Source organism: Cupressus sempervirens, chromosome 2, assembly GCF_028749045.1.
Source record: "Cupressus sempervirens isolate cs-2001-9-10 chromosome 2, ASM2874904v1, whole genome shotgun sequence".
Taxonomy (NCBI): Eukaryota; Viridiplantae; Streptophyta; class Pinopsida; order Cupressales; family Cupressaceae; genus Cupressus; species Cupressus sempervirens.
Window position 1 is genome coordinate 55529399 of NC_143119.1, and position 25802 is coordinate 55555200.

The following is a 25802-nucleotide window of genomic DNA, read 5'->3' on the forward strand; positions in this document are numbered from 1 at the left end:
AATTTGGCCAAAGCATGCATGATGGCCAACATCTCCTTATCATATATACTGAATGAACGCTCAGGGCCTCTGAGCTTCCTGCTCTCATAAGCTATGGGGTGCTTATTCTGCATAAGTACAACACCTACTCCCTCTCCAGATGCATCACATTGAAGCTCAAATGGCTTCGTGAAATCAGGTAATGCTAGAACTGGGCACGTAGTCATTATCTCCTTAAATCTCATAAAACAGTCCTGTGGCTTCTGAGTCCACACAAATTCCCCTTTTTTCAGTAAATCTGTCATGGGAGCTGCATGTCGTGAGTAGCCACTGACAAACTTGTGATAAAAACCACATAAACCAAGGAACCCCCTTAACTGTGTAAGGTTCTCTGGTGGAGGCCAATCAACAATGGCGCGAATCTTTTCAGGATCCAACCGCACTCCCTCTGCACTAATGATGTGTCCTAAATATAACAGCTCGGTCATCCCTAAGTCACATTTGGACTCCTTTGCATACAAGGACTCCTTCTGTAGAATGCTCAACACCGTCTCCAAATGCTCTAGATGCTCCTGCCATGATCGACTATAGATCAAAATGTCATCAAAAAACACCAGCACGAATTTCCTCAACTGATGGTGGAAAACTCTGTTCATAGTGGACTGGAAAGTGGCAGGTGCATTGGTCAGGCCGAAAGGCATGACTACAAACTCAAAGTGCCCACAATGACATCTGAAAGCAGTTTTCTCAATATCCTGTTCACGGACTCTGATCTGGTGATATCCTGATCTCAAATCAATTTTCGTGAAATAACAGGCCCCATGCAATTCATCTATCAACTCATCAATGCGAGGAATAGGATACCTGTTCTTAATGGTTCTCTTATTTAATGCCCTGTAATCAATACACATCCGAAGCGTTCCATCCTTCTTTTTTACCAAAACAACAGAAGATGCAAAAGGTGACTTACTAGGTCGGATGTGCCCCATAGCTAGCAACTCCTCAATGGTCCTTTCGATCTCATCCTTGAGTCGCTTTGGATGTCGATATGGTGTGATCATGATAGGTTTAGCACCTTCCTCCAGTTCAATAATATGCTCAATACCTCTGTCCGGTGGCCTGCCTGGTGGAATCTCACTGAATACCTTTTCGTACTTAATCCTCAACTTCTGAATATCAGGATGATATTCCACCTTATGTTGCTCCTCCTGTGTAGGTATCAAAGTACAAACTGCTGCCCACTCTATATCATTATGCCTAGTTAATCTCTCCAGCCGCCTAAATGAGATAGTCCTGATGTCTCCATTACGGATAGCCTTTAGCACATGAATCCTACCATTTATTTCGAATTGTATCTCCATATCCTCTAATCTCAGGGTAACCACCTTCAATGAATGTAGCCACTGCATCCCAAGTACTATGTCCATGTCACCCATGTTGACCACATGATAATCCGCCTTAAACTCATAGTTGTTCAAGCGCAAAGGTAAGTCTCGTACCATCCTGTCACAACGAAGAGTGTATCCATCAGCTACCTTGACTCTTAGTCCTTCGAACTCCTCAGTAATGAGTCCACGCTTCTCTACAAATCGTGCATCAATGAAATTATGCGTGGCACCTGTGTCCAACAATGTAATAACCTTCTGTCCAGCCAAGACTCCCCGAAGTCTGAAAGATCCCTCTCTCTGGATACTAGACAGTCGTGCTTCCTGTAAATGTAGCTCTGTTTCCTGCCTTTGCCCTACACTGTCTATCTCCTGCTCTCCCTCTCATCAGGATCCTCATCATGATGTTCTGAATCATCTGAATCTGAGCCTTCGTAATAAGCCCACATTGCCCGGTTGGCCTTCCCTTTTGGCCTCATAGGATAGTCATGGCCGTACTCATACGGGCCTTTGCAATAGAAGCATAGCTTCTTCCTACGCAAGTCGTTAAGTGTCTCCTTGTCCAGCCTCTTACTATCTTCCGTAGGTAGCTGTGCCTCTTTATGAAAGGGTTTCCTGTCCTTATCTTTTCCTGAAGGGAAACTCTTTGCCTGAAATTTATTTTTAGAAGCTGAAGAGGAATCCATGTCACGAGCTTTCTTAATGGCTTCCTGCAAAGTGGGAGGGTTGAGAGCTTTAATCCACCCTCTCAATGGATCAACTAACCCATCCATAAATAAAACCAATAGCCTTCGTTCAGATACATCTGTTACTAACACTGCAAGTTTCTGAAACTCTGAAATGTATGTTTCCAATGAGCCCCACTGTTTAAGCTGGGCTAATTCCTTGAAATGGAGTTCTGGATCTTTCTTATCAAAACGTTCAATCAGTCTCTCCATAAACTCCACATATGAGGTAATGTGTGCATGACCCATAGTGATCATACCATGATGCCACCATTCGTGTGCTAACCCATCCAGGTGAATTGCTGCATACTTAATAGCTTCTTCCTCAGACATAGGATTCAATTGAAAGTATGTGTCAAGCTTTTGAACCCAAGCTCTTGCTGTAGACTTCCCCGAGCCATCATAATATGGTAACTGTAGTTTTCCTACTTTCTTTCGTAGCTCATAGTTCTGAGTCTTGTCTTGTCCACGGGGCATATGCTTCATCCGCACATCCATATACTCTCTAAAGGTGATTGCAACTGTAAAATCTGGTCCTCCTGCTTCCCAATCTCTCCTCAGCTGATCCTGTATGTCAGTGATCTGGGGTTCTGGTACCGGCTGCTCTGGAGCTCTAGGAAGGAACGTAGGAATCATAGGCCTCGAACTTACTGTCCGAGCTTGCTGGGGGGCATGACCGAAATTGTTCCCAATTTGTTCGCCTCCATTATGTCTCTCATCCTGATTATTCCCATTCTGATTGTGACCATTCTGATTATTTCCTCCACCTATGTTAGCGTTCAACCCCATTTGTCGAGCCATCATCTGCATCATAAGCTCCATTCTCTGATTCTGTTCTTGTGCTCTTTGTTCGGCTAATCGCTGTCCCTGTGCCAGGGTGTCTAATAACTGTAAAAATCTTTCCTCTTGCGGATCTGGACCGGCATTCCCGCCTCTATCCATATTGTAGTCGTAGTCTTGATCAAAAAATACCTCCCTTGTGTCTGTATGACTGGATTCTATGTCCACCTGGATAGATGAGCTAAACTGTTCACTCTGCAGGTCAGAAATCCTATCTTGTCTTGCTTTGGTATTGCGGAAATTATAAGGCCTTTGTCGCATGCTCTGATTTTAGTATTTTGACATTTCGTCAAACACTTTCCCTCCTATCCAGCTGTTCCAAATTCCCTATAAGACCTCCACAGGATGCCAGGACTTATAGCTCTGATACCACTGTAATGGCCCTCTCTATAAAGGCCACAGAAACCCTCAAACTGAACTTAGGAATTTTGTCAAACACTTGGCGTGTAACAGTAACAATATTCAGAATATGGTAATTTCAGATTTGATACTTTCAGAATATAATCACAGAATTACAATATATATAAAGCCATTGAACTATATTTCAATTACAATGCCATAAATTCTGAAATTATTTTATTACCAATTCTGGTCTGATTATTACAATGACTGTATGACAGCAAATTTACCCAAAAAATTGACATATATTTCAGAATGCAAGAACCTGGTTTGAAGAACTATGGAAGAACACCATGTTTTGCTGCAGATCGTTGATGAAGACCTCCAACCGCACCCCCAAACTATCCTCAATTTGCTGCTGCTGCCCAAACTAGCAGGGCCGTACCAGGCCGTACCTGTACGGCTGCTGAAATAGAATAATATTAGGGTTTTGGGACCCCCAAATGCAAGGAAAATGGGCGCCTAGGGTTAGGTAGTAACCCTGTAAAACCATAAAAAATAACTCCAAGGGGTTGAGAAGATATGAGCAATTATGTGGTTCCGAACCCTGCTTTGCCAATTCTGAAAATGCACTTATTCTGTTTTCAAACTCTTGTCAAATGCTTCTCCAATGATAGGGCAAATCTGAAATCCTTATTCCAACCAAAAACAAACCCTAACAACGAATTCTCAATAAGCTCCAATGAGATGGCTGAATACCAACTCCAATTATGCAACAATTCAGGTGATATTTCACACCCTCAAAGTTGCCAATCCAAGGGAGTGATTCGTTCCCAAAGATCGAATAATTTGCAGATCCAAAGTCCACAAATGTCTTCACAATGAAGAAGTAGAAGAGTTCTCCAATCCAAGCATGTCCAAATGAGAGGCCCAGCCCTCTATTTATTCACTTTTCTAAGAAGTTGCTAGAACTTCTAGAAACATCCTTTATAATTTCTCATTATAATGCACTTTTTTTATAATAAAGTAATTTTATAAAATAAAAAGTGCAACTCAAATTAAAATTATAACATGTGGGCCCCAGTATCACATAATGATAAAATATAACCTCTTAACACTTCTTCAAGAGCAAGATATGACTATCTGATCCGCAGAATTGACTCTCTTTCCACACCATTTGCCTACGAGAGTCTGGAATAGGCAAATCCATGATCAATGCCATGTCGAACTAAAGAGGGGACATTACAAGTCACATTTCTCCTATAGAAATTATGAAAAGTGGGAATACTTGTAAAGTTATTTATAGTTTTAGGTTTACATTTAGTTCGATCTCAGAAAGAGCATCCCCTTATGAATTGTACACATTGTTTTGTTTGGATTTCTTGAAAGAGGCACATTAAAAAAGATAACATGTTATAATTCTGATATTTACATATATGAATGTATTTTGACATGTATATAATGTGATTAGTTTTATGAGTTCAATTTTGTTTACATCACTCTCAGTTATTAAGTTTAGCTTATGTGCTAAAAATTCATCATTAGTAGTTTTTTTCAGGCTAAAAGTATGGTTGTCCTGAGTTTTTAGGGTAACCTCAATGAAATGCTAGAGAAGAAAAATCCTTTGGATTTGCAAATCACACTACAATTTGCTCTTGACATTGCTAGGTATGTTTTACTATTCTTATTCCCATAATTGTTTTTCTCTATTATGTATGAATTTCTTTATTTCCATTGATGCAATCTTCAATATTTCAATAAGTCGCCATCTTATAGAAATTAAAAAGACTTGTAGGAACAAATGCAAATCCGATTTCATGGATTTCAAAGAAAATATTTGAAATTTGAAATTCTTAAATTAAACTGCTGCTTGTGATGACTAATAATCTTTTTACCATATTGGGTTTTCATCATTTTTCATATTTCTTGATTTTATTTAAATTGTAGTTCACCAATTATTTGTATCTTATTCATAGGGGGATGAACTATCTTCACGAACACAAACCAAAGCCTATTGTTCATAAACACCTTTCTACCAGGTTAGTCCTTACATTTTATGACAATTCTTAAGAGAAAATGAATTATATGAACCATTTTTAATTTAAGTGATTTTGAACATTATTTATGTCACTCCCCGATTACCTTGGGACTGTCATTCACACCATCTGCCTTTCCATATCTGAGATAGATGGTTGGTAAATCTATCATGACTTTTGGCAGACTTGTTGCCTTCTCAAAAATGTTAGTTCACTTTGACCTAGCCTCTAAATTATTTATCCAGCTTGAAGAGTCCTTTATCTGTCATTGAATTCCTATAGACTAGATTGTTATGTGCCTGTGACAATTAGGCACCTTGCCTCCATTCTGACCATATTCATGTTGGTTTCTTGGTGCTCTATTTTTTTATTTTTTCTTAGTATTGGAATGATTTGGGCAATTTGTCACATGGGAATTCCATTTTTTGCTTCTTAACATTATGTTATTGAAATACTGTTCATACTTTCAATTCATTGACTATCCTTGCTTGTTTTGGTTTTGTTGTTGACCTTAGGAAGGATTTCAAAGTGTGCCCTTGCTTTTTTTTCGGTTTATAAAGATGGTTTTTTCTGTAAAAATCTACACAGTTTGATGCCTAAAAATAGCTTTGGAAACTGAAACAGGTTGAAAAGGCATCATTATTTGTTCCTCTTTCTTTTTCAGTTTTATCTTACTTCATTAGGCAGGAAAGCTGAAAGGTGATGATACACATTTCTTTCTTGCAGGCGATCTCATGGTGTTGCTAATGATATTGCTTTGGATATTTTTAGTTTGCACTTGTAGATGGTTCATATTCTCATGTTCACTATTGTGGTTTTGATGGGCAGATTTTACAGCCCATCTAGATACACGTTATTTGTTATTATGGATTTCAGTCATTGAAAGAACACCTGGCAAAGGCATGAGATAACATCTTGTTTTTCTCATTTAATTTACTATTCTCCATTATTATTTCTCCTTGCTCTCTCTTGCTTCATCCTGATGATGGATCACGGAGTGTGGTTCGGAACATTGATGCAAAAATCTATACACAATCAAACCCAAAAATTCTTACAATAATTATGGATATATGTTTTCTGTTTCACTATAACATGGGATGCCATCTATTTTTCTTATGTGATTTAATATTCCTTATTATTATTACTATGTACAATAATAATTATAAAATCTATGGAATGTGTTGGGACCCAATATTTCATTGTCAAAATTTTACTTCGAGTCCCAATTTCTTTGTGAATATAGTTCTCACTATATGGGCCATGTTTGCTAGATAGGTTTGTGTGTTGATAGTTTCTCTCATGTCTACGTTATTTTCCAAGCTAAGAAATCCCAAAATTACCATAGTTTCTATCTTGCATTTTTTTATGTTCATATTTGTTCTATAAATTGAAGAGCCTCTTGAACATTTGACCAAGTTTCAAATCTTTCCAAAATTAGATGAAAGAAAAGAAGACATTTGTCTTGTGTTGGTACTTTTGAAGGTACAAGAACCTCTTGAACCATTGACAAGGTTCAAAGGAATGCAAAAGCTCTGACATGCAATTCAAGAAGATAAGGAGTGGCTTTGTGTCAATGAATTCATAGGTTCTTGAGCTTGCCAAATTGCCAACTGGGCTCAACCATAGAAGAAATTGCTGACAAAGAAAGAAACTGGCTAAGACTTTTGAGAATTCCAAGTATGCCTTTTCCTTGGGTTTTAAGGTTTGAATATCTTTTTTTTTGGTCAGATTTTCAAACTTTCGATTACCTTTATACTATAAACCTAAAGTTTGAACTCTCTTTTATACATACTGGCCCATTGGAATTCCCTGTACTTGCCTAACTCACCAAGTCCCGTGTTGGTTGGGTTCTCCCGAGTCTTGGGAGCCTTGGACTCTGATCCACTGAGTCTAGCTGAGTTTGGTAACATTCGCAGAACCCCACGGGTCAGACTCTGTACAGCCAGCAAGTTGAAAACACCAAAGAAAAAATAAAATTGAAATTTAAAGAGTTATTGACTTGACCAAAATGTCTTTATATTTGCCTCCAAACCCTAAAAAGTCATTTATTGTTTGCACATACAAAGAGAGAAAAAGAGGCATTTGAGAAAAAATATTGACATTGAAGAGCAGACTACAAGATCGATTGAAAAGGAAACAGTGATTCTTGATCATTTGTGCAAGTTAGAAGCTTGTATTCATGCATTTAGAGGTGTTTAAGAAGGATGTGGAAGAGGCTTTTACAAATTTGAAGCAAATTTGAAGAGGCAAGTTACATTTTTTGTTGTTTTTTGATTTCTTCTTTCATAATTCCATTTATTGTACATTTGTTTTAGTTTCGTTTCATTGTATTTTGACTGAAAAAATAAGAAACTCTAGGTCTAGGCCTCCAATAATCAAATCCTAGTTATTTTCTTTTCTTAATTCTTTAGCTACAAACCTTAACTATCCCTTTTTTTATTTTTTTAAAAAATCAATTGAAATTTGTAGATTCTGATTTTTTTATTTCTAAAATATTGCAGAAAAATGTCTCTCTAACTGTACCCCAAGCCTAATTAGAAAGTATAGGGCTTGGAAACATGCCATCCACAGATAAAAAAAGAGTAATATGATGTCATTGCAAAACAAAATATGGTGGGGGAAGTAACTGGTTGAAGTATCATCTTTCAGAAATACCATACAATTATTACAAACCATGGAAAGAAACACCCATCAAAGTTGTATAAAGCACAATGTCAACTAGAGGAATTTTTGAGGAGGAATTTTTTTAACAAAAATAGAAAATGGAAGAAATGGAAAACATTGGCAGAGAGGCTCCAATCCTTTGCCTCTATTTCCTACATCTACAAGTAGTGGTAGTGTTAGTGTGAGTATTGGGCCTCAACTTTGTAGAAATCAACATTTGACTCACTTTTTGCTCCATGCACAACTCCAGGTGCCCAACCATCGCTTGAGAGCATGTGTTGGAATAAGGTGAGGCATCAAATCACTATTGACTTCTCATGCATTGATTTGGTATCAATACTTCGAACTTGATATATATTGATTTGATTAAATTAGTTATCATTTAAATCTCTGATAACACTTTACTGCAAATTAATTACCGCTTGTCCATTTATCATTTAATTATAAAGAACAGTAATCAAAGTAATTCTGATTGGTTTCTGTTGACATAGAATATTGCAGAGAATGTGCTGTTCTGTTTTTGTATTGCTGTGCTATTCCTGTCCCTGAAATGGCAGGAAGTGCCTCTGATTCCTGTGGCTGCAAATGAGTCAACATTATGAAGACCAGATCACATGTATCATATATTCAACTGAATCTGCAAATAACATCAACTGAACGCTATTGGCATCAATGACAAAGATTAAATCCAAAACTTCAACATATTATTGATAAATGGTAGGAAACCAGCAAATTGGCATCATTAAACCTTAGAGCCAGAGGCCACCTCCCAAAATGGTATCAAATTATTAGTGGTCATTTAGATATATTAGATGTTTAGTCTTTTAGGCAAATTATAGTTTTTTAGTTAGTTTCTAAATATTCTCGAAACTTGCTGTCAGGTTTTTAGAAATTCCCAATTCATTTTCAATTATTCTCTATATAAGGAGATTTCATCTTATATTGGAATTAATCTTTGATGAATATACATTTTCATAACATGGTATCAAAACTTAGGCAGTTTTTAGTGATTTATTTGTAAAAACTAATAACTTTTACTTGAAATTTGTTCTTTAGAATTTATGTTTTATTTTTTATGAAAAATCGTGGTGTCTTTTAGGAAAATCGTTTACAAAATTTTTGAAGGTTTTTCTGGCCTAAAAATTCTAGGGTTTTCCTTTGCTCACTATTTTCTTTTCAAGCATAGTTTTATCAAGTTTCATATGATTTTTCTGTTAAGGGTACAATCTTATAATGTCATTGCAAACATCAAAATATTTAGGATTGAAAATTAAAATATGAAAGGTCATTGAATAAAGAAATATATAAAAATTCGTTCTTCATATGCGTTGCTAGCAGCTGCCTATTCTTTCAAATTATGGCACATCCCTTTGGAATGGCTCCTTCATTTTCTTGGTTTGAGCAGTATTCCGTCATTAAAATTCAACAAGTGGCTTAATATAATTTGGCTTTGTTGACTAAAAGTATTGTAAATCACGTGACCATTGTGTACAGACTTGTGACTTTAGGCAACATCACATAAAATTTCTCTCTCCTCTCAACAATAGGGGAGGCTCCCTTACCATAGGTGGCTTCAACAAGAACTAAACTTAAATTACAAAAAAGGTGGTTCTCTTAATTGATTTCTCTCTTTTTTCAAGAATGATTTGCAAACAACTACAACTTTCAAACCTAATAGAAAGTGTTTAGTTTTGTTAGAATAATATCGATGGCTCAAGGGTTGACATAAGAACAAAACCAAAGACACTAATCTACTTTTTATTTGGTGGAATAGTTCCAGAAGCCCAAGGTTTCCCGCACTTATCCCAAAAGAATATTCGATAGCCCAAATAACCAGTAAGGTGCAAAGTCTCTTATTGAATATTCACTAACTTTAATAAAAAGTAGTTACGACTGAAGTGCAATGTCGTTTAGTTCTAAGCATAGATAAAAATCTCTCCAAGAAGTGGCAAATATCTCTACTTCCCATGAGAACTTTTGCAAGATGAGAAAACCTAAGATTGTCTCTCGAGAAATGATGTTGAGAAGACGTTAAATTCTCGATGAGAAGTTGGTCACTTCTTTGCAATAAATTGCAAACTTCTTGTGATAACTACTTCTTGGGGGTGCCACCAGTAAAGCTGGGACACCTAGTGACTTTCCTATTCATTGTTTATTTTGTAATTTGAGTGTTTGGACGAGAAGAAAAGTGTTTTGGTGGAAAGTCTTTGGCAGCCTTGTAGATCGATTGCAAGTCGATTTGAAATGGACTAGTTTTTACTAAAGCTATTGGGAAGGGGAAGAGGAAGATGTAGACTAGTTCCACATTGTACTTGACATTTGTATTTGCTTATCTTTTTCCAAAGATAATTTTCTATTTTTGTTTTCTTTAGAGTTTAGAGTCTATGACTATGGATGCCAGCCATCGGCATTCTACACGAGGATGCAGTTGTTAGCCGACTGGATGGTTCCGACGATGTTCGGTAGCCGATGGTCCGGCGGTGTTTCTGTAGCCGACGGTCCGGCGATGTTCCTGTAGCCGACGGTCCTAGTTTGTAACGGATAGAATAATTGTGGCCGACGGACTCCTTCGGGAAGGTTTGGCAGTAGTATTTATATCCCGTCCGGGATCATTGTAATTCATCATTCACTTACTATTGCGAATATTATGCTACTGTTCTGCTGTTACATTCTGTATGTGTTCATTTACTTTACCTGTACGGTAAACATTTGGCGCCGTTGCCTTATGAATCTGGAAGGTGGGAGGAATGAAGATTAATGCCAAATCAGCTTAACAAGGATCGGAATAAGGTGAAGGGAAAAGATGGAATCCGTATTGTGCAAGAGAATTTAATTCTAGCACAGCAAGCCGAACGCCGACGAAGATTTCAAAGGATTGCCGACGGACACCGAAGTGCGGAGGAATTGTTGGAGGAGACTCGGCAGCGGGTGGAATTGGTGGAAGAAGCACGAGAGGAGTTCTTGAATTTGTGTTCGTCGAGGGAAGAAAATTCAGACGGGAGAGCATCAACTCGCACGGCTCGCGGTGCGGACGGAGCACGAGCGTGGAGTGACCTCTTCGTCTAGGATAGACTTCCGCGGGAAACAATTTCAGAGGATCCTCCGTCTTCACCAAGGGTTGCAGCTGTCGACACCTCCGGTGTGGGAGTGTAGACTGCCGGTGTGGGAGTACAGACTGTCGGTGTGAGAGTGCCGACAGACTGTCGGTGTGGGAGTGCCGACCACTGTAGGAGTGCAGACCTCCAGAGTTATGGCAGGACCCAAAGAAAAATTACCGAAATTTGAAGGCGATGGTACAGCCGTCCCCCTTCAACATTGTAAGACATGTGAGATGATCTGGCGGGCAAATGGAATCACAGATGCCGACAAATGGGCCAGGCAATTTCCGGCAACCCTACGGGGTGTCGCGATTGATTGGTTTTCGGATATGGATCCGCAGAAGCTAGATACATGGGATAACATTAAAAAGGAGTTCTTGGTGGAATTTAAACTCTTGCGGGATGATAATGAAATTGTAGCGGAAATTTTCAATACCAAGCAAGGGAAGCACGAAACTGTCCGCGTCTATGCCAGGAGATTAAAAGACTTAGTAAACAAAATGGAAAGCAAGCTAGCGGACGGATTGCAGAAAAGGTGGTTTGTGGACGGCCTACGCTCGAAGTTGCAGAGGAAAATGAAAATTGTGCCACCGTCATCATATGTGGACGCGTATAACAGAGCACTGGACCTTGAGAGTGCACAGAAGACAAAGAAGAAGAAAACCAGCTCCTCTGACTCTGATGATGATGAATCCGCTCAGGATGATAGCAGCGATGACGAAGGTAGTAACAAAAAGGTTCGTGCCTTACAGAAGGATATGGTTCGAATGATGAAGGAGTTTAAAAATATGCAGAAGGAGCCAAAAAGTAGTGAACTGTGGTGCACGGAATGTAAGACCAACGGTCATACTAAGGGATCATGTCCGACGAACCAATTCTGTGACATCTGTCAGATCATGGGCCATTCAACAAAGGACTGTCCCTTTAACATGAAAACAAGAGGATCTTCACAGGTGCTTCTCACACAGGAGGCTTCCCCGTCAGGAGGTAACGGAAACACCAACACAGGCGCTACATCTGGAGGATACAGAAATAATCGCCGTGGACAGAATAACAACAACAATAACAACACCAATACGAGCAGAAGACGAATTCAGTATGATGCAAATGGACGACCAATTATTCAGTGCCGAGCATGTAACTTATGGGGGCATTTTGCGCGAGAATGTCCAACAGCAAATACACCTCACCTATTGTGCCGATGGTGCGGACCCGGCGACCACGATGACTCAAAATGCCCAAAATCCGGAGTGAACTTAATCACAGTTGGAACCAATGAAGAAGAAGTTCTGGCCATTACGCGGCAACAAGCAAAAGGATATCTGGACCCCACCGAAGAAAAAAAGAAGTTTGCGGCAGCACGGGCAGAGGTTGGTAAAGTATCTCAAGCAGTAACACCTCCGACGACAGCCGCCACCTCAGCAAGGAATTCCGCTGAACAAAACATAATACACCAAATTTTGCAAACAGAGGTGCAAGTAAAGGTAAGTGATTTGCTTCTTACCATGCCCCAACTTCGATCTGCTTTTGCAAATATGACAGGGGAAGCAAGCCTTGAGAAGGAGAAGCCACCAGGAGAACCAAGTCGACGGAAAGAAAAGGAACTTGTTACGGGAGGAGAAGACCAGATGTTGTTGGCACTGACATCAGGACGACACCCTGCAGTTGTCGAAATGGGGATACTTGGACATGTTCTCACGGACACCATAGTGGACGGAGGGTCCGGCGTGAATGTATTGCCAGAGGAAACTTGGAGGAAACTTGGACAGCCAACATTATGGCCTCCAAGTTTTCAGCTCCTAACTGCTGATCAACATGGTATTAAACCACTGGGTATTCTCATGGCACAGCCGGTAACCATTGGCACTCAGCCGTTTCTAATGGATTTCGTAGTAATTCCATTGAAAAAGAAAGGTTATGATGCCATCCTAGGCCGCGGTTGGCTTATAGAAGCAAGAGCCCGACACGACTGGAAGAAGAACACTATATCCCTTGAAAGTAAAGGTCGTCGATTCGTCATCGATTTGCATACCCAAATGGTAGGGGAAGAGGCCTTGTCATCCAATTCGGAGGGTGAGGAGGATGGAGGGAGACAACGAATGGAACCAGATCAAGAAGGCGTTCTCCGATTGGACGGGGGAATAACGGATGATGACTTGGATTCCGTCAACGGTTTATACCACTGGCAACTGGAGGACTATGAGTTATTTCCGAGTTGTAATGTTCTGTCAATTGAGAACGAATATCCGAAGGAGTTTACTGAAGTTAAGGAGGGGGAATCACCATTGCATATTACCCCCGCTCATGCATTCGGTGAAGGAGAGCCGATCAAGTATAATGAAGCTACACTGCAAACGATGAATCTAGGGGATGGGGCAGAACCAAAGAACATCCTAGTGGGAGATAATTGGGATCCAGTACTCAAAGCTGCGGCATTTAAGATATTTCTGGACTACAAGGATGTGTTTGCATGGACATACAAGGACCTCAAAGGAGTACTGCCGGAATTATGTGTGCACCGCATTCCGCTGATGGATGGAGCTGTCCCTGTACGGAAGCGACCCTACAGGATGAATAAGAACTATGCCGCACGCGTTACGGAGGAAATCAACCGGATGCTGGACGCTGGCATTATCTTCAAAGTACAGACCAGCGAATGGGTGTCACCAATAGTCATTTCCTTAAAAAAGGATACTATTCAGATTCGGATATGCGTTGATTTCAGATGCCTGAATGCAGTAACAATCAAAGATCCTTTTCCAATTCCATTCACAGATAGCATTCTGGAGGAGGTTGCGGGACATGAAATATACTCGTTCATGGACGGGTTTTCCGGATATAATCAGATTTCTATAGCGGAGGAAGATAAGTTGAAGACGACGTTTGTTGTTGAAGATGGCGTCTATGTGTACAATCGGATGCCTTTTGGGTTGTGTAATGCACCGGCCACATTCCAACGGATTGTGCTGCATATCTTCGACAAGATGTCTGTGGGAAATTTCAAGGCCTTCTTGGATGATTGGTCAATATTCAGCGCAGAAGACGGACACCTGGCAGCACTTGGTGAATGTATGGAGAGATGTCGCAGAGCCCGGCTAGCATTGAACCCCAAGAAGTGCCGATTCATGGTTCCACATGGCAGATTGCTCGGACACATTGTTTGTAAGGAAGGATTAAAGACGGATCCCGACAAAGTGAGAGTCATTCTAGAAATGCAGCCATCCACTAATGTCACGGAGGTAAAATCTTTTCTCGGACACATTGGGTATTACCGAAGATTTATTAAAAACTTTGCCAAGGTATCCCAGCCGTTAGATAAGCTCACATGCAAGAAAGAAGCATTTAGATGGGAGAAAGAGCAGGATGAGGCATTTGAAGGGCTAAAGGTACGACTGGCTACGGCACCCATCCTGGCATATCCGGATTGGAATAAAGAATTTCATGTTCATGTGGATGCCTCTAATTATGCGATCGGCGTAACCCTGGCACAGACTGGTAATCACGGATTGGATCATCCAATATACTTTGCCAGCCGGTTGTTATCAAAGGCCGAGCAAAACTACAGCACGACTGAAAGAGAAGCTTTGCGAATGGTTTATGCCGTACAAAAATTCCGCCATTATTTGCTTGCTACACCGTTTGTGTTTTATGTTGATCACCAGGCCCTGTTGTACCTGATTAACAAACCCGTCATCCATGGGAGGATCAGCCGATGGTTTCTACTATTGCAAGAATTTACTTTCAAAATCAGTATTCGGCCAGGAAAGAAACACGTCAGTGCGGACCACCTGTCACGGATCAAAACGGGGGAATCAGCGGATGGTGTGAATGACGACTATCCTGACGCACAGCTGTTTCAGATTGGGATACTGCCGGAATGGTACAAGAGTATTGGTGAATACCTATCAACAGGACAATTTCCCATGGGGATGTCACCAAACGATAGACGCAAATTGATAATCAGGAGTCGTACATTCCAATTAATCAATGGGTTGCTCTACAAAATGGGGCCGGATCACATTCTTCGACGATGTGTGCTGGAAGAAGAGATACCGCAGGTGTTAAAAGAAGCCCATGAAGGCCCCGCAGGAGGCCACATGGGGCCTGACACCACTGCACGAAAGATATTGCTTGCAGGACTTTGGTGGCCAATGGTGTACAATGATGCACGGGAATGGGTCGTCGGATGTGACACTTGCCAACGGACTGGGAAACCGCTGAAGAAAGATTTCATGCCACTTCAACCTTCTCATGCGCAGGAACTTTTTGAACGATGGGGACTAGATTTTGTTGGACCATTGAGGGTGAGCACGACTCGACGGTGTCGCTACATCATTGTTGCAACGGAGTACCTGACCAAGTGGGTGGAGGCCCGTGCGTTACCGAATAACTCGGCCGTCAGTACCGCGAAGTTTATTTATGAACAAATCATCACAAGGTATGGAATTCCATTACAATTAACAAGTGATAGGGGAGGTCATTTCGTCAATCATGTTATTCGACTGCTCACTACTCAGTTCAAGATTTATCATTCGCTGTCAAGTCCGTACTATCCAAGAGCAAACGGGCAGGCAGAAGCCACCAATAAAATTCTGGTATCCATCATCTACAAATCCTGCGCGGTGGAAGGAGCGGATTGGGAATAGAACTTACCTGCTGCTCTCTGGGCGTATCGCATGGCATACAAAGTGACGACCGAGTACACACCATTTCAGTTAATGTTTGGACAAGAAGCAGTGGTCCCCGCAGAATTCATGATTCCAAGTCTTCGAATAGCGTTGGAAAACAAACTGGATGATGACGGAAGTCTACAAGAGCGATTGACTAATTTGAATAAACTGGAGGAGAAACGGTTGTTGGCATAGTGGGCAACAGAAGTAGCATAGAATAGACGCAAACTCTGGCATGACAAGCATCTGAGACATAATAGATTCCAGACAGGACAATTAGTACTGAAGTATGATGGCCGTAACGAAATCAAGCCGGGCAAATTCAAAGTGCGATGGATTGGACCATATCAAATCCGAGAAATTGGCGACACGGGGACAATGAAATTAGCAACCTTGGACGGACAAGAGATAACTCAGCCAGTTAACGGATCTAAGTTGAAACCATATCGTGTAAGGAAGTACTCCCCGACGGTGAATCCTTCCGTGTCGTCAGTACAACATTCCCTGGCGATGACGTCACTCAGAGGTACTGTTCTTGAGTAATGTATTCCATTTTAAAAAAATAAATAAATAAATAAATAAATTTGAAAAAAAAAATAAATAAATAAATTTTGCGGCCTGACAGCCCCGCGGACCCCGCAGACTTGAAGTCCCGTGGGAAGAAAGCCCCACGGACTAAGAGCCCCACGGACTAAGAGTCCCGCGGGCCCCGTGGACTAGAAGTCCCGCGGGAAGAAAGCCTCGCGGACTAAGAGTCCCGCGGGCCCCGCGGACTAGAAGTCCCGCGGGAAGGAAGGCCCCGCAGACTTAAAACCCCGCAGATCCGCAGACGGAAAACTTCCACGGCAGCAGCAAGATAAAGTTAAAACAGTTTTCGCACAGATTTGGTTTGGTGCTTATTCAGCTAAGCCTGACAAATTCGGTGGAGATTAATTTAGTTTATGATAACATCAGCCGCGATTTATCTTCTCTCAGACAGTTTTGGGTTGGCATGTTGAAGAATTTGGTGAAGAATTTGACCAGCATAAGGCCGTGGTTAGGAAATTTGGTCGAGATTAATTGGGATAACATCCGATTTTGTCAGTCCATGAGATTGAGTTGCGGTTTACAACTTAGCATAGGAGATCTGGGAAGACGGTGATGGTTTGCAGGAGGTATAGCATTGCCAGTAAGTAATAACTTCAAAATTTCTGTGATAGATATTGAGGCCTCAGCCGTAGGAAAATCTTCAATGCCACGGATAGACAAGAAGATCGCCGCGGGAGAAAACTTCCACCTTCGCCGTCAGACAGAGTATTTCCGCGGGAAATTTAAGAAGCCGACAATAGGAAGAATAAATCATTTTTTTTGGCATGGAGTCAGCGGGCAAGCGGAAGCCGTGGAAGAGTCAGTTGGCCAATATGGAGAAGACTTCAAGAGTTTTGGCATCGGGAATTCGAGTTGCAGGCCCCTCCGATTCCAGCAGCAAGAAACAAAAGACCAAGGAAGAACTCACTTATCTCACCATCCAGTTTGAGAGTCTTAGCGGAAGCGAATGCCGGAAGTGGTGGCAGGAAACTCCGGAGGCAGACCAAATTAAACAGATTTTGATGCGGGCACAGGTACATTGGGCTATTCAGCTTCCCATCTTTTCCATTCGGATGTTTGAATCAGTATTGCGCACCATGATAGAAACATACAGTGTCCAGAGAAGAACAAGTACATTCTTGTACAAAAGGCAGCGGATGACGGTGTCCTTTAAACCAAGAGATTTCACCAGGGTCTTCGGCATTCCTGGCCCCGGCGGGAAGAAAGTGGAAATAAAGAATCATAAACTGTTGCAGGAACGGAAGGAGCATTGGATAGCCCTAGTATGCAGGGACCTTACACCTATGGAGAAGGAGACAATAGTTCAGGGGACAAAGTGCAGAGGGCTTCGCAGGGACTTTATTCGAGAGGGCCATTGGCGTTGTATCATGGACGTCATCAAGAGCAGGTTGACCGGTGCCACTCGAGCTTCAGATATCGCACTGCCACAGATTGTGTTTATGAATGGTATCATGCAGGGAGTGGTCTATGATTGGGCCTCAGTGCTTGCCGACAGAATGGAAGAATTCATGACACTTCAGCACCGAACATTTTTTATGCCGCACCATGCCATTGGGTTGTTTTTAGAGGCAGCAGCTAATCAGATCCCTATGGATGGCTTTGAGGCTCCTCCACGGGGCAAGCTGGCAGACGGGGAGCCTCCCATATTCTTCTGGCGACACCTGGATACAGGAGGGTCAGCTGCTGGACACAGGAAAGTACTCCGCGAATTAGCCCTTTCCGGAGAAACAGATAGCGGGAGGGAGGGCACTTCAATAAGTGACGGGGCTGAATTTGGGGAAGAAGAAGAGAGCACATCGGCTGAAGTTGACGGAGAGACAGCAGGAGGTGGGCCTACATTCTTTACCCCGCCTCAGCTGTCAACCTCAGCACACTTGACTACCTCTTCTATGGTCATTCCGGCCTTTGGTCAGCGCCATGCCCCAGTTCTTATGACACCTCCAGCGGAAGCAGATGTCCCACAGACAGTGGCTGAGGTGGTTCCGCATGCAGTACCAGATACCGTCCCACAGATAGTTGCCGAGCCACTGTCGACGGCTGTAGCGGAAGTAGTTTCAGCTGCACCAAATGTCACTGTCGCAGAGCCACCACTACCACAGTCTGAGCCGCAGGTTCGGTTGGAGGTCATTGATTGTGACGCAGTGGTCACCATTTCATCATCCTTTTTAGCAGAGGTCGAGTCAGCCCAGCCAGTACAGAAGATGAATATGGAGCCTGCGTGGGTCGAACAACCGGAGGTGATGGATAGAGCTAGTGAGTTTTTGAGGCAGCAGTTCCGACTCACTCCAGCGAAGCGAGGTCCCTCCATTCAGTCTCCTGGGCGTTTTGAACCATGGCCGGCGGAACCCCAGCCTCAGCCTCCGGAGGAGGGAATGCCACATGCCGTGGTTGCGCCAACAACACAGACGGCAGCACCGGATGTGGGCATGGCTCCCACTGGCGAGGGGGGACACAGTGATGCTGAATGGTCATTAGAGGCTTTCGCCAAGGAGGACTATGGGTCAGATGAAGACAGGTGTCGGGATTACCTCAGGACTATAAAGTCTGCATTAAAGAAGGGCCACGATGTGGCAATTCAGGCCCTGACTCGGCGGAGGGAATGGCACTTGATCAGAGCATATATCCGTGGGATTTGTCCTCGGCGATTCGAGACTTGCTTTATAGATAAGGGCTGGCCGGCAACAGAGACAGAGGAGATGCTGACAGATTGGGCCACGGAGCCGGAATTGGGACCCATTGACACTCCTATGATGAAACTAGCACATGAGATTGTAGGACTGTACAAAGATGTTTACTACGGTCGTCAGCGTGCAGAGGCGAACAGAGTCGCAGCAGAGCAGTCATTGGCAGCTGAAATTGAGGCTAGACAGAAACTAGCCACCGACTTGATTGCCCAGCAGGCAGCATGGGCCACAGAGCGGAGAGCACTACTAGCAGATTTGGCAGCCGCGGTGCAGGAGAAGGATTTGGCCAAGCAAAGTATGGAGGCAGCGGTTCGAGATAAGGATGCGGCTGAGTATGAGATGCAGTTAGCCAGGACGCAGGCCATGGACGCGGCACTTCTTCTAAAAGAGGCCGTCAAAGTGAACTCTCAGATCCAGACAGATCTCCGTATCAGGACAGAGCAGGTGTATGAGTTACGTCGCCAGCAACCCACTTCTGGGACGCCCCCTTCTCTCTAGTCCTGTTTGTAGTATGTAAGTTGTCTCCTAATTTTGTCAGTCGTCAGGAAACGACTTTTCTTTTTGGAGGGATGGTGTTAGCCGACTGGATGGTTCTGGCAATGTTTCGGTAGCCGACGGTCCGGCGGTGTTCCTGTAGCCGACGGTCCTAGTTTGTAACGGATAGAATAATTGTGGCCGACGGACTCCTTCGGGAAGGTTCGGCAGTAGTATTTATATCCCGTCCGGGATCATTGTAATTCATCATTCACTTACTATTGCGAATATTATGCTACTGTTCTGCTATTACTTTCTGTATGCGTTCATTTACTTTACCTGTACGGTAAACAGCAGTTTTGTTACATATGCATTTATATATATCTTGATCAACTTGTTTGGTTTGTTTACATGTTTATTGACTCATTAGATGCATCTCCTCATTGAACTTTGGAAAAAAATTGCATTTTTAATTAATTTAAGTCATTTTAAAAATTCCCAATATTTTTTCAAGAAGTGACTAATTTATCTTTGATATTTGCCAAGAACTTTTTTTTTTGCCTCATCAATAAGTGGTAGAGAATGAGAGTTTGAGCTATGGTTCTAAGTATTTGCAGCCACTATGAACAATAACAATCAATTCTTCCATAACACAAAGTCTTCAAAATCTCAAACTGAATACTTAATATGCCATGAAAGAGAAACCAATAGGTGAATCAAAGATAGATTGATTTACAAAATAGAAGAATACATGAAAAAAAGTTGAGCTCCAGAACACAAGTTTAAGAAAACTTGTCCTTTTAATTCATTCAGAAATTTTGTATTATAAAACTCAAAGTTTTCAATCTACAAGAATTTTAGCATAGTCTCCTTGCATAAGAAAAATTTAATACTTACAATGAAAACACTCCATTATATAGGTAAGAGTGGAGGAAAAGATGAAGAAAGAAGGGGAAACCCTTAACCATCTTTGATTTATTCAAAATCCTACTTTAACTTATTCAACATGATAATGTCTAATGCACTTGTAATCTGATTATATGCAACTCTTCTATAGGTGAACGTTTCCCTATAATTACAACTTTTCTTCAGCTAACATATAATCTATCAACAAAACTGCACATATCTATAAAGCAAAAAATGACTAAGTGTTTGTGACATTTAGGAATTTCCTCTAAGAGCATCAATGAAAGTCTTGAGCAAGTGAAGAGACTTGTGTAGTTCTGCAAGGTTGGTGCACCTCTATGTTGGAACATGGTAGTTGTTCAGAGAACTGTACTTGCACTTGTTACCTAAATATTCACCCCCCGGCTCATTTTAGGTAGTCATAGTTATGTCAATCAACGGTGCATTTTCGTTTGAGCCAAATACAGGAGTCAGATTCGCAGCAAGTTGAAGGGTTACAAAGCAACAAGGATACATATGCAATACATCATTTTGGTTATACAAGGGATTAAAAATGAAGCAACACCTACAGATTGGCCCCATTTCTTTTTCCAACACAAGGATGAAACCCTCATGGCATAGCAAGGAGCATTCAATTTTCTTTTTAATGAGAAGTGGTTTGTTTTTTCCTATGGAAATGACAGTTTCTACCGTCAATAGCAGCGAAGTAAAGGAAGCATTTAGAAGTTTCAAATACCATCAGCAAAAGGACATCTACAACAGCTAGAAGAGGAAGGAAGTTGAGTTTTTCTTGTATAAAAATTTACCCCAAGGTTTCAGATCTGAATAGAAATCAACAAAAAGCTTCCAGATTTCTGGAAACAATAACAAGCGTCAAGTTTTTTATTTTTTTGCTATAAGTTTGTATTGTATTTTTTGTATAATATTTATGAATGATGTTTCATAAATCATTTGTTTGCTATTATATAAAAAATACAAAATATGGAAATTGGCTTTTAAACTAAATTAAAATAAAAATAAAAAATTTGTATCATTTAATAAACAATTATTAAATAATTTATAATCTATTATTTTTAATGAAAATTAATTATATTTATAATATTGTTAAGTGATTTAATTATTGTTCAATAAATATTATTAATATATTTAATTTTGTTTAAATAATAAATTATAAATTACCTAATAATTGTTAAATAAACGTATTAAATACTTTATAGTTCATTACTCAATTGATACTTATTAAGTAAATGGATTATAAGTTATTTAATAATTATTATTTGAATTGCAAGATAAGATATTTATTTTTATCTCTAAAAAATCAAACAAAGATATTTTAAAGAGTAATGGCAAGGTGTCTAAGGTCATATTGATGGTATGTATTTAAGGTCAGAAAGTTATTACTTTTAGAGATTTTTTGTGGGATATTTTGAGAGATAATATTGCATTAATGAGGGGTCTTTATGTTGATATTGTTGAGGCATGACTTTTGGGCCATATTTACACCTTTTTGAAGACTTTTTATGGGCTCAAAATTGATCTTGAAAGCTGAATTCGACCAAGGAGTTGTTTACATTAATGATGTTGTTGGATGGAAAAAGACATAAGTATGAGCTAAAGGCTCATTTGTAAGGGGTTTTGGTTTTGTGTAGATTGGGGACTTGTGATATTTTCCAATCCTTCTGCAAATTCTTGCTATATTTCTTGTAACTCACTTTGAGATATGCAGATTTGTAATACCTTTGAGAAGTAATACATACTGCGTGCCTTCTCATTTTCTATTTTATTGTGTACTTAGTGTTGATGCACGTTCATGTGATGTTCTGTCCTTGGAGTTGTAATTGCATATTGGTGCAGTTATGCAGAAAGATACAATTCTTTGTAGGTAATAAGTTGTGCTGTTCCTAAGAATCAGTCTGTGCGTGAAAAAATCTTTCTCCTCCTAAGGGTTGATCTTATTAAACTATCTTAAAATTATTTATGCAAAGATCATGTTATTGGGTTGTGTACTAAGGTTCTTGTATTACTAGTTTCTGTTGTGTGTTGGTTATATGTTAAGGCTCAAGGATACTTTTTGGTGCATCACCATAGTTTTAAGTTTTATTTATGTTATCCTCCTATCCCTTTTCCTCCAAGATTTAAGAGCCTAAAGTGAAAGCATCTCATAGGAACCGGCCTAGAACCCGAAGATTTACTCCAATTTTGGGTAACCCATAGACCTAGGTTTATTTCCATGCTTCTCGAAGTGACTGGATTTTAGAACTCAGTCTAGGTGTAACTTTTAGAGATAACAAAACCCTTAGAAACAACTTAGTTGTACTCTCTAGTGCTTCCTTGAAGATGATTGAGTAGAACCTTGTAGCTTGCTAGTTGATCAATTGAGCTAAAATCAAAGTTATTTAACCCAAGGTCTAGGGGAATTACTTTCGTGAACTTTGTCATAACAATGTCCTTTGCAATTAGTTCACCATCCTTAGCAATCACCTTGCCTGTAATATATTGGAAACTATTGTTGATCATGCGCCCCTATTCTTTGCACATGTTTATAGCATCCTGCACTTCTGTTCCTTAGATGACTTGTTCCTTGTTGATTATTAAATCCAAGTCCTCAAAGTACATCTCCCAAGAGGAGAAAAATCCGTACTTGTACTATGCATCTAAATAAACACGAGGCGTCTTCCTTTAGATGCTCAAGCCCTCGTTTAACAACTCCAATTGCTAATTGAACGATGTGACGAGCTTGTTCAACTTGGTTATGGTTTCTTGGCATTTAGTACTTGGAATGCATCTCTAACGACCAGTACACCTTTTGATTCCAACTGACCGCTCCAATTATCTATGCCCTTGGCCTTGTGAGCAATCTTCTTTGTATGCCTGATTGACTCCTTTGGAGGAGAAGGAGAGATGGGATCAACTCATTGTAAAGAGTTGTTCATCTTTTCAATTGTCTTATGTAGGTGAGCATTTTCCTCCTTAAGCAGATTTTTCGTTTCCCACAATTGTTCATTCTTTCTAGAGAATAGTGCTTGTTCATCAAGTGCATCCCATTAACAATTGAGTTGTGTGTGCTTAAAATTTCAATTTTTTGTGAACATCTAATCGAAAGTTTGAAGTTCTTTTGGGAGTTTTCCAACTAGAGGCTCAACAACCTCAACGTACGTGACTTCATCCTGATTAACCGCGATCCTCGAGACCATTTTTTCCTTGTTTCTAGAGGGAGGCTTCATCTTGTTGAGCTATCTTTAAACTCCTCAAGAGGAGCTTCTTGTTTCTTTCCCTTTTGGGTAATGGAGCTAAGCAATGGAGGTAAAGTGAAAGAAGTGTCGAGAGATGTAGTCACTATAGAATGGCTATAAATGCACAATTTAAGAACAATATAGCATGAATTTAACTGTACCAACATAACATTCATTACTAGTACTAGAATACCAGAATGGTGAGGAATTGTTATTACTTTATTAATACCAAGAACATTATTACATCATCCATATTCCAAAGTTCTTATATAATGGTCGATTGGTTGGGAAAACCAACAGATGCATCCCCTCAACTTGCTAACTACCCAACCCAACAAGGCTTAACTAGTTCTAATTACAACATTACTTTATTATGCAGTACATTTATCCACCCAAAAAAGAATCGTCTTCTAGACGACTACCCAAAAAAACCAAAGGAAAATCAAGCTTCAAGAAGAAGGTTGTGAAGACATCCATAGACTTGCGGCTCCATGAAGCCATAGAAGATCTCATTCAGCTGCCTTTTGTTTGGCACAAACTCCCTGTAGAACATGCAATGCATCCATTTTTTTCGCCTCTACTATTGTGAATTTCTATTATAGGGCAGCTTTCTCTATGCTTAATTCCATGTTGATCTGCACCCACCAATCAAAATGTAGATGACTTGAGTGTAGGTTTCCCTATGCTTTCCAAGTCTCCCCAGGTAGGACGTTCATGCCCGATCCTCCAACCACTATAGTATTTGTGAGTTTGCATCGCATTATCTTCATTTCTACCATTGCAGATGTCCTCCCTATCCCTATGGTGATTAGGGTGTTAGTCAATTTTCCCCCTTGTGCTTCTTTTTCTTTCTTTATGGATGGTTCCCCTTTGTCACCTGCTCCTTTTGTTATTGCTATGCTCAATTGAGGTAGTGTTTCTAGTAGATTTGCAATATTCACTGGAATGGTAGCCTCTAGTACTTTCTTCATGATGTTTGGTACCACTTGGGTGGTTGGAAGTTTATCCATACTTACTTTCCCTCTCTCTGCCATGTTATCTTGAATGTCTTTTTTGGCATCTTGGAATTTGTCTTTCTATATAGTTGCATCAGGGTTAACCAAATTCCTTGCCTACATTCTTATAATGGCCAATGCTTTGTTTTCTAGCTCTACAATGTCTAGTATGTTCACCCCTTGTTGTCTAGGGCAATTGACATCCTCATGATTACTCGGTTTGCTCCATTTACACAACATTCCTCCATTTTTCCCTCCACCGTTCTGGCAGTCTCGAGCAAAATGCCCCCATTCGTTGCATTGCCTACATTGGATCATAGGCTTTCCTTTGGAATCGTATTGAATGCTCTCTTACGTGTGTTATTATTGCTATTGTTATTGCTTCCCTACCTATTGTTTCTATACCCTCTAGGTGAGGCTTTTGTATTTGTGTTTCGTGGAGGGGTGGAAGGCGGTGTGGATTGTTCTCCTTGGGTAAAGAATACTTGTGCATTTTGAGCCTTTAGATTGTAGGGACATTCCTTAATTGTATGACCCACTACCTAATAGATGCCACAAAAGGGTTTGCATAGGCATGCCCCTTTTGTGTGTCTTTCCTTTCCACAATCCGTGCACCACAGTTCCCTCCCCTCTCTTTTCTCCTCCTTACTTCTTGTTACTTCCTTTATTAGCCTCATCATGTCTTTCCTCAGGGCTTGATGGTCTTAGATTCATCCCTGCTCTCTTGTGAAGTTTCACTCCTACTTCCATGTCTCTTGGCTTTGGAGTTTTGTTCTCACTCTCTATATCATTTGCATGGGTGCATGCATCTACAAAGGATGATGGTGGTACAATTTTCATATTTCTTCTTAAGGACAGGGTTAACTCTTTGATAAACCACCTCTTTTTCAATCCATTGACAGGTTTGTTGTTGAGCTTCCCTATCAATTCCTTGAGTCTCCTTCTATACGCTCTGACAGATTCATTTTTTCCTTGTCCTGTATTATAGATTTTTGTGACTATCTTATCATCGTCATGTAGAAGTCCGAATTCCTTCTCAAAGGTGGTATGAAGGTCCTTCTATGTGGTCTTCATTGCAGCCTCCAAGTTTGTATACTAGTCAAAAACTATTCTTCTCAGTGTGACTGGGAATGCTTTTAAGCATTCATTGACATTATTTTCTCAATTGGCTTGCCATAAGTTATAC

The 25802-nt window shown here is 40.6% G+C and overlaps 1 protein-coding gene across 4 annotated transcripts in view; it reads left to right on the plus strand.

The window, feature by feature from the left end:
• Positions 1-25802, plus strand: part of LOC149571036 (serine/threonine-protein kinase 12-like) — a 352869-nt gene that overhangs the window by 156700 nt on the left and 170367 nt on the right. For all 4 annotated transcript variants that reach the window (XM_089808374.1, XM_089808379.1, XM_089808382.1 and 1 more), the window contains exons 7-8: positions 4857-4936; positions 5245-5307. In XM_089808374.1, the coding sequence (XP_089664500.1) occupies positions 4857-4936; positions 5245-5307 (143 nt within the window). The remainder of the gene's footprint in view (positions 1-4856; positions 4937-5244; positions 5308-25802) is intronic.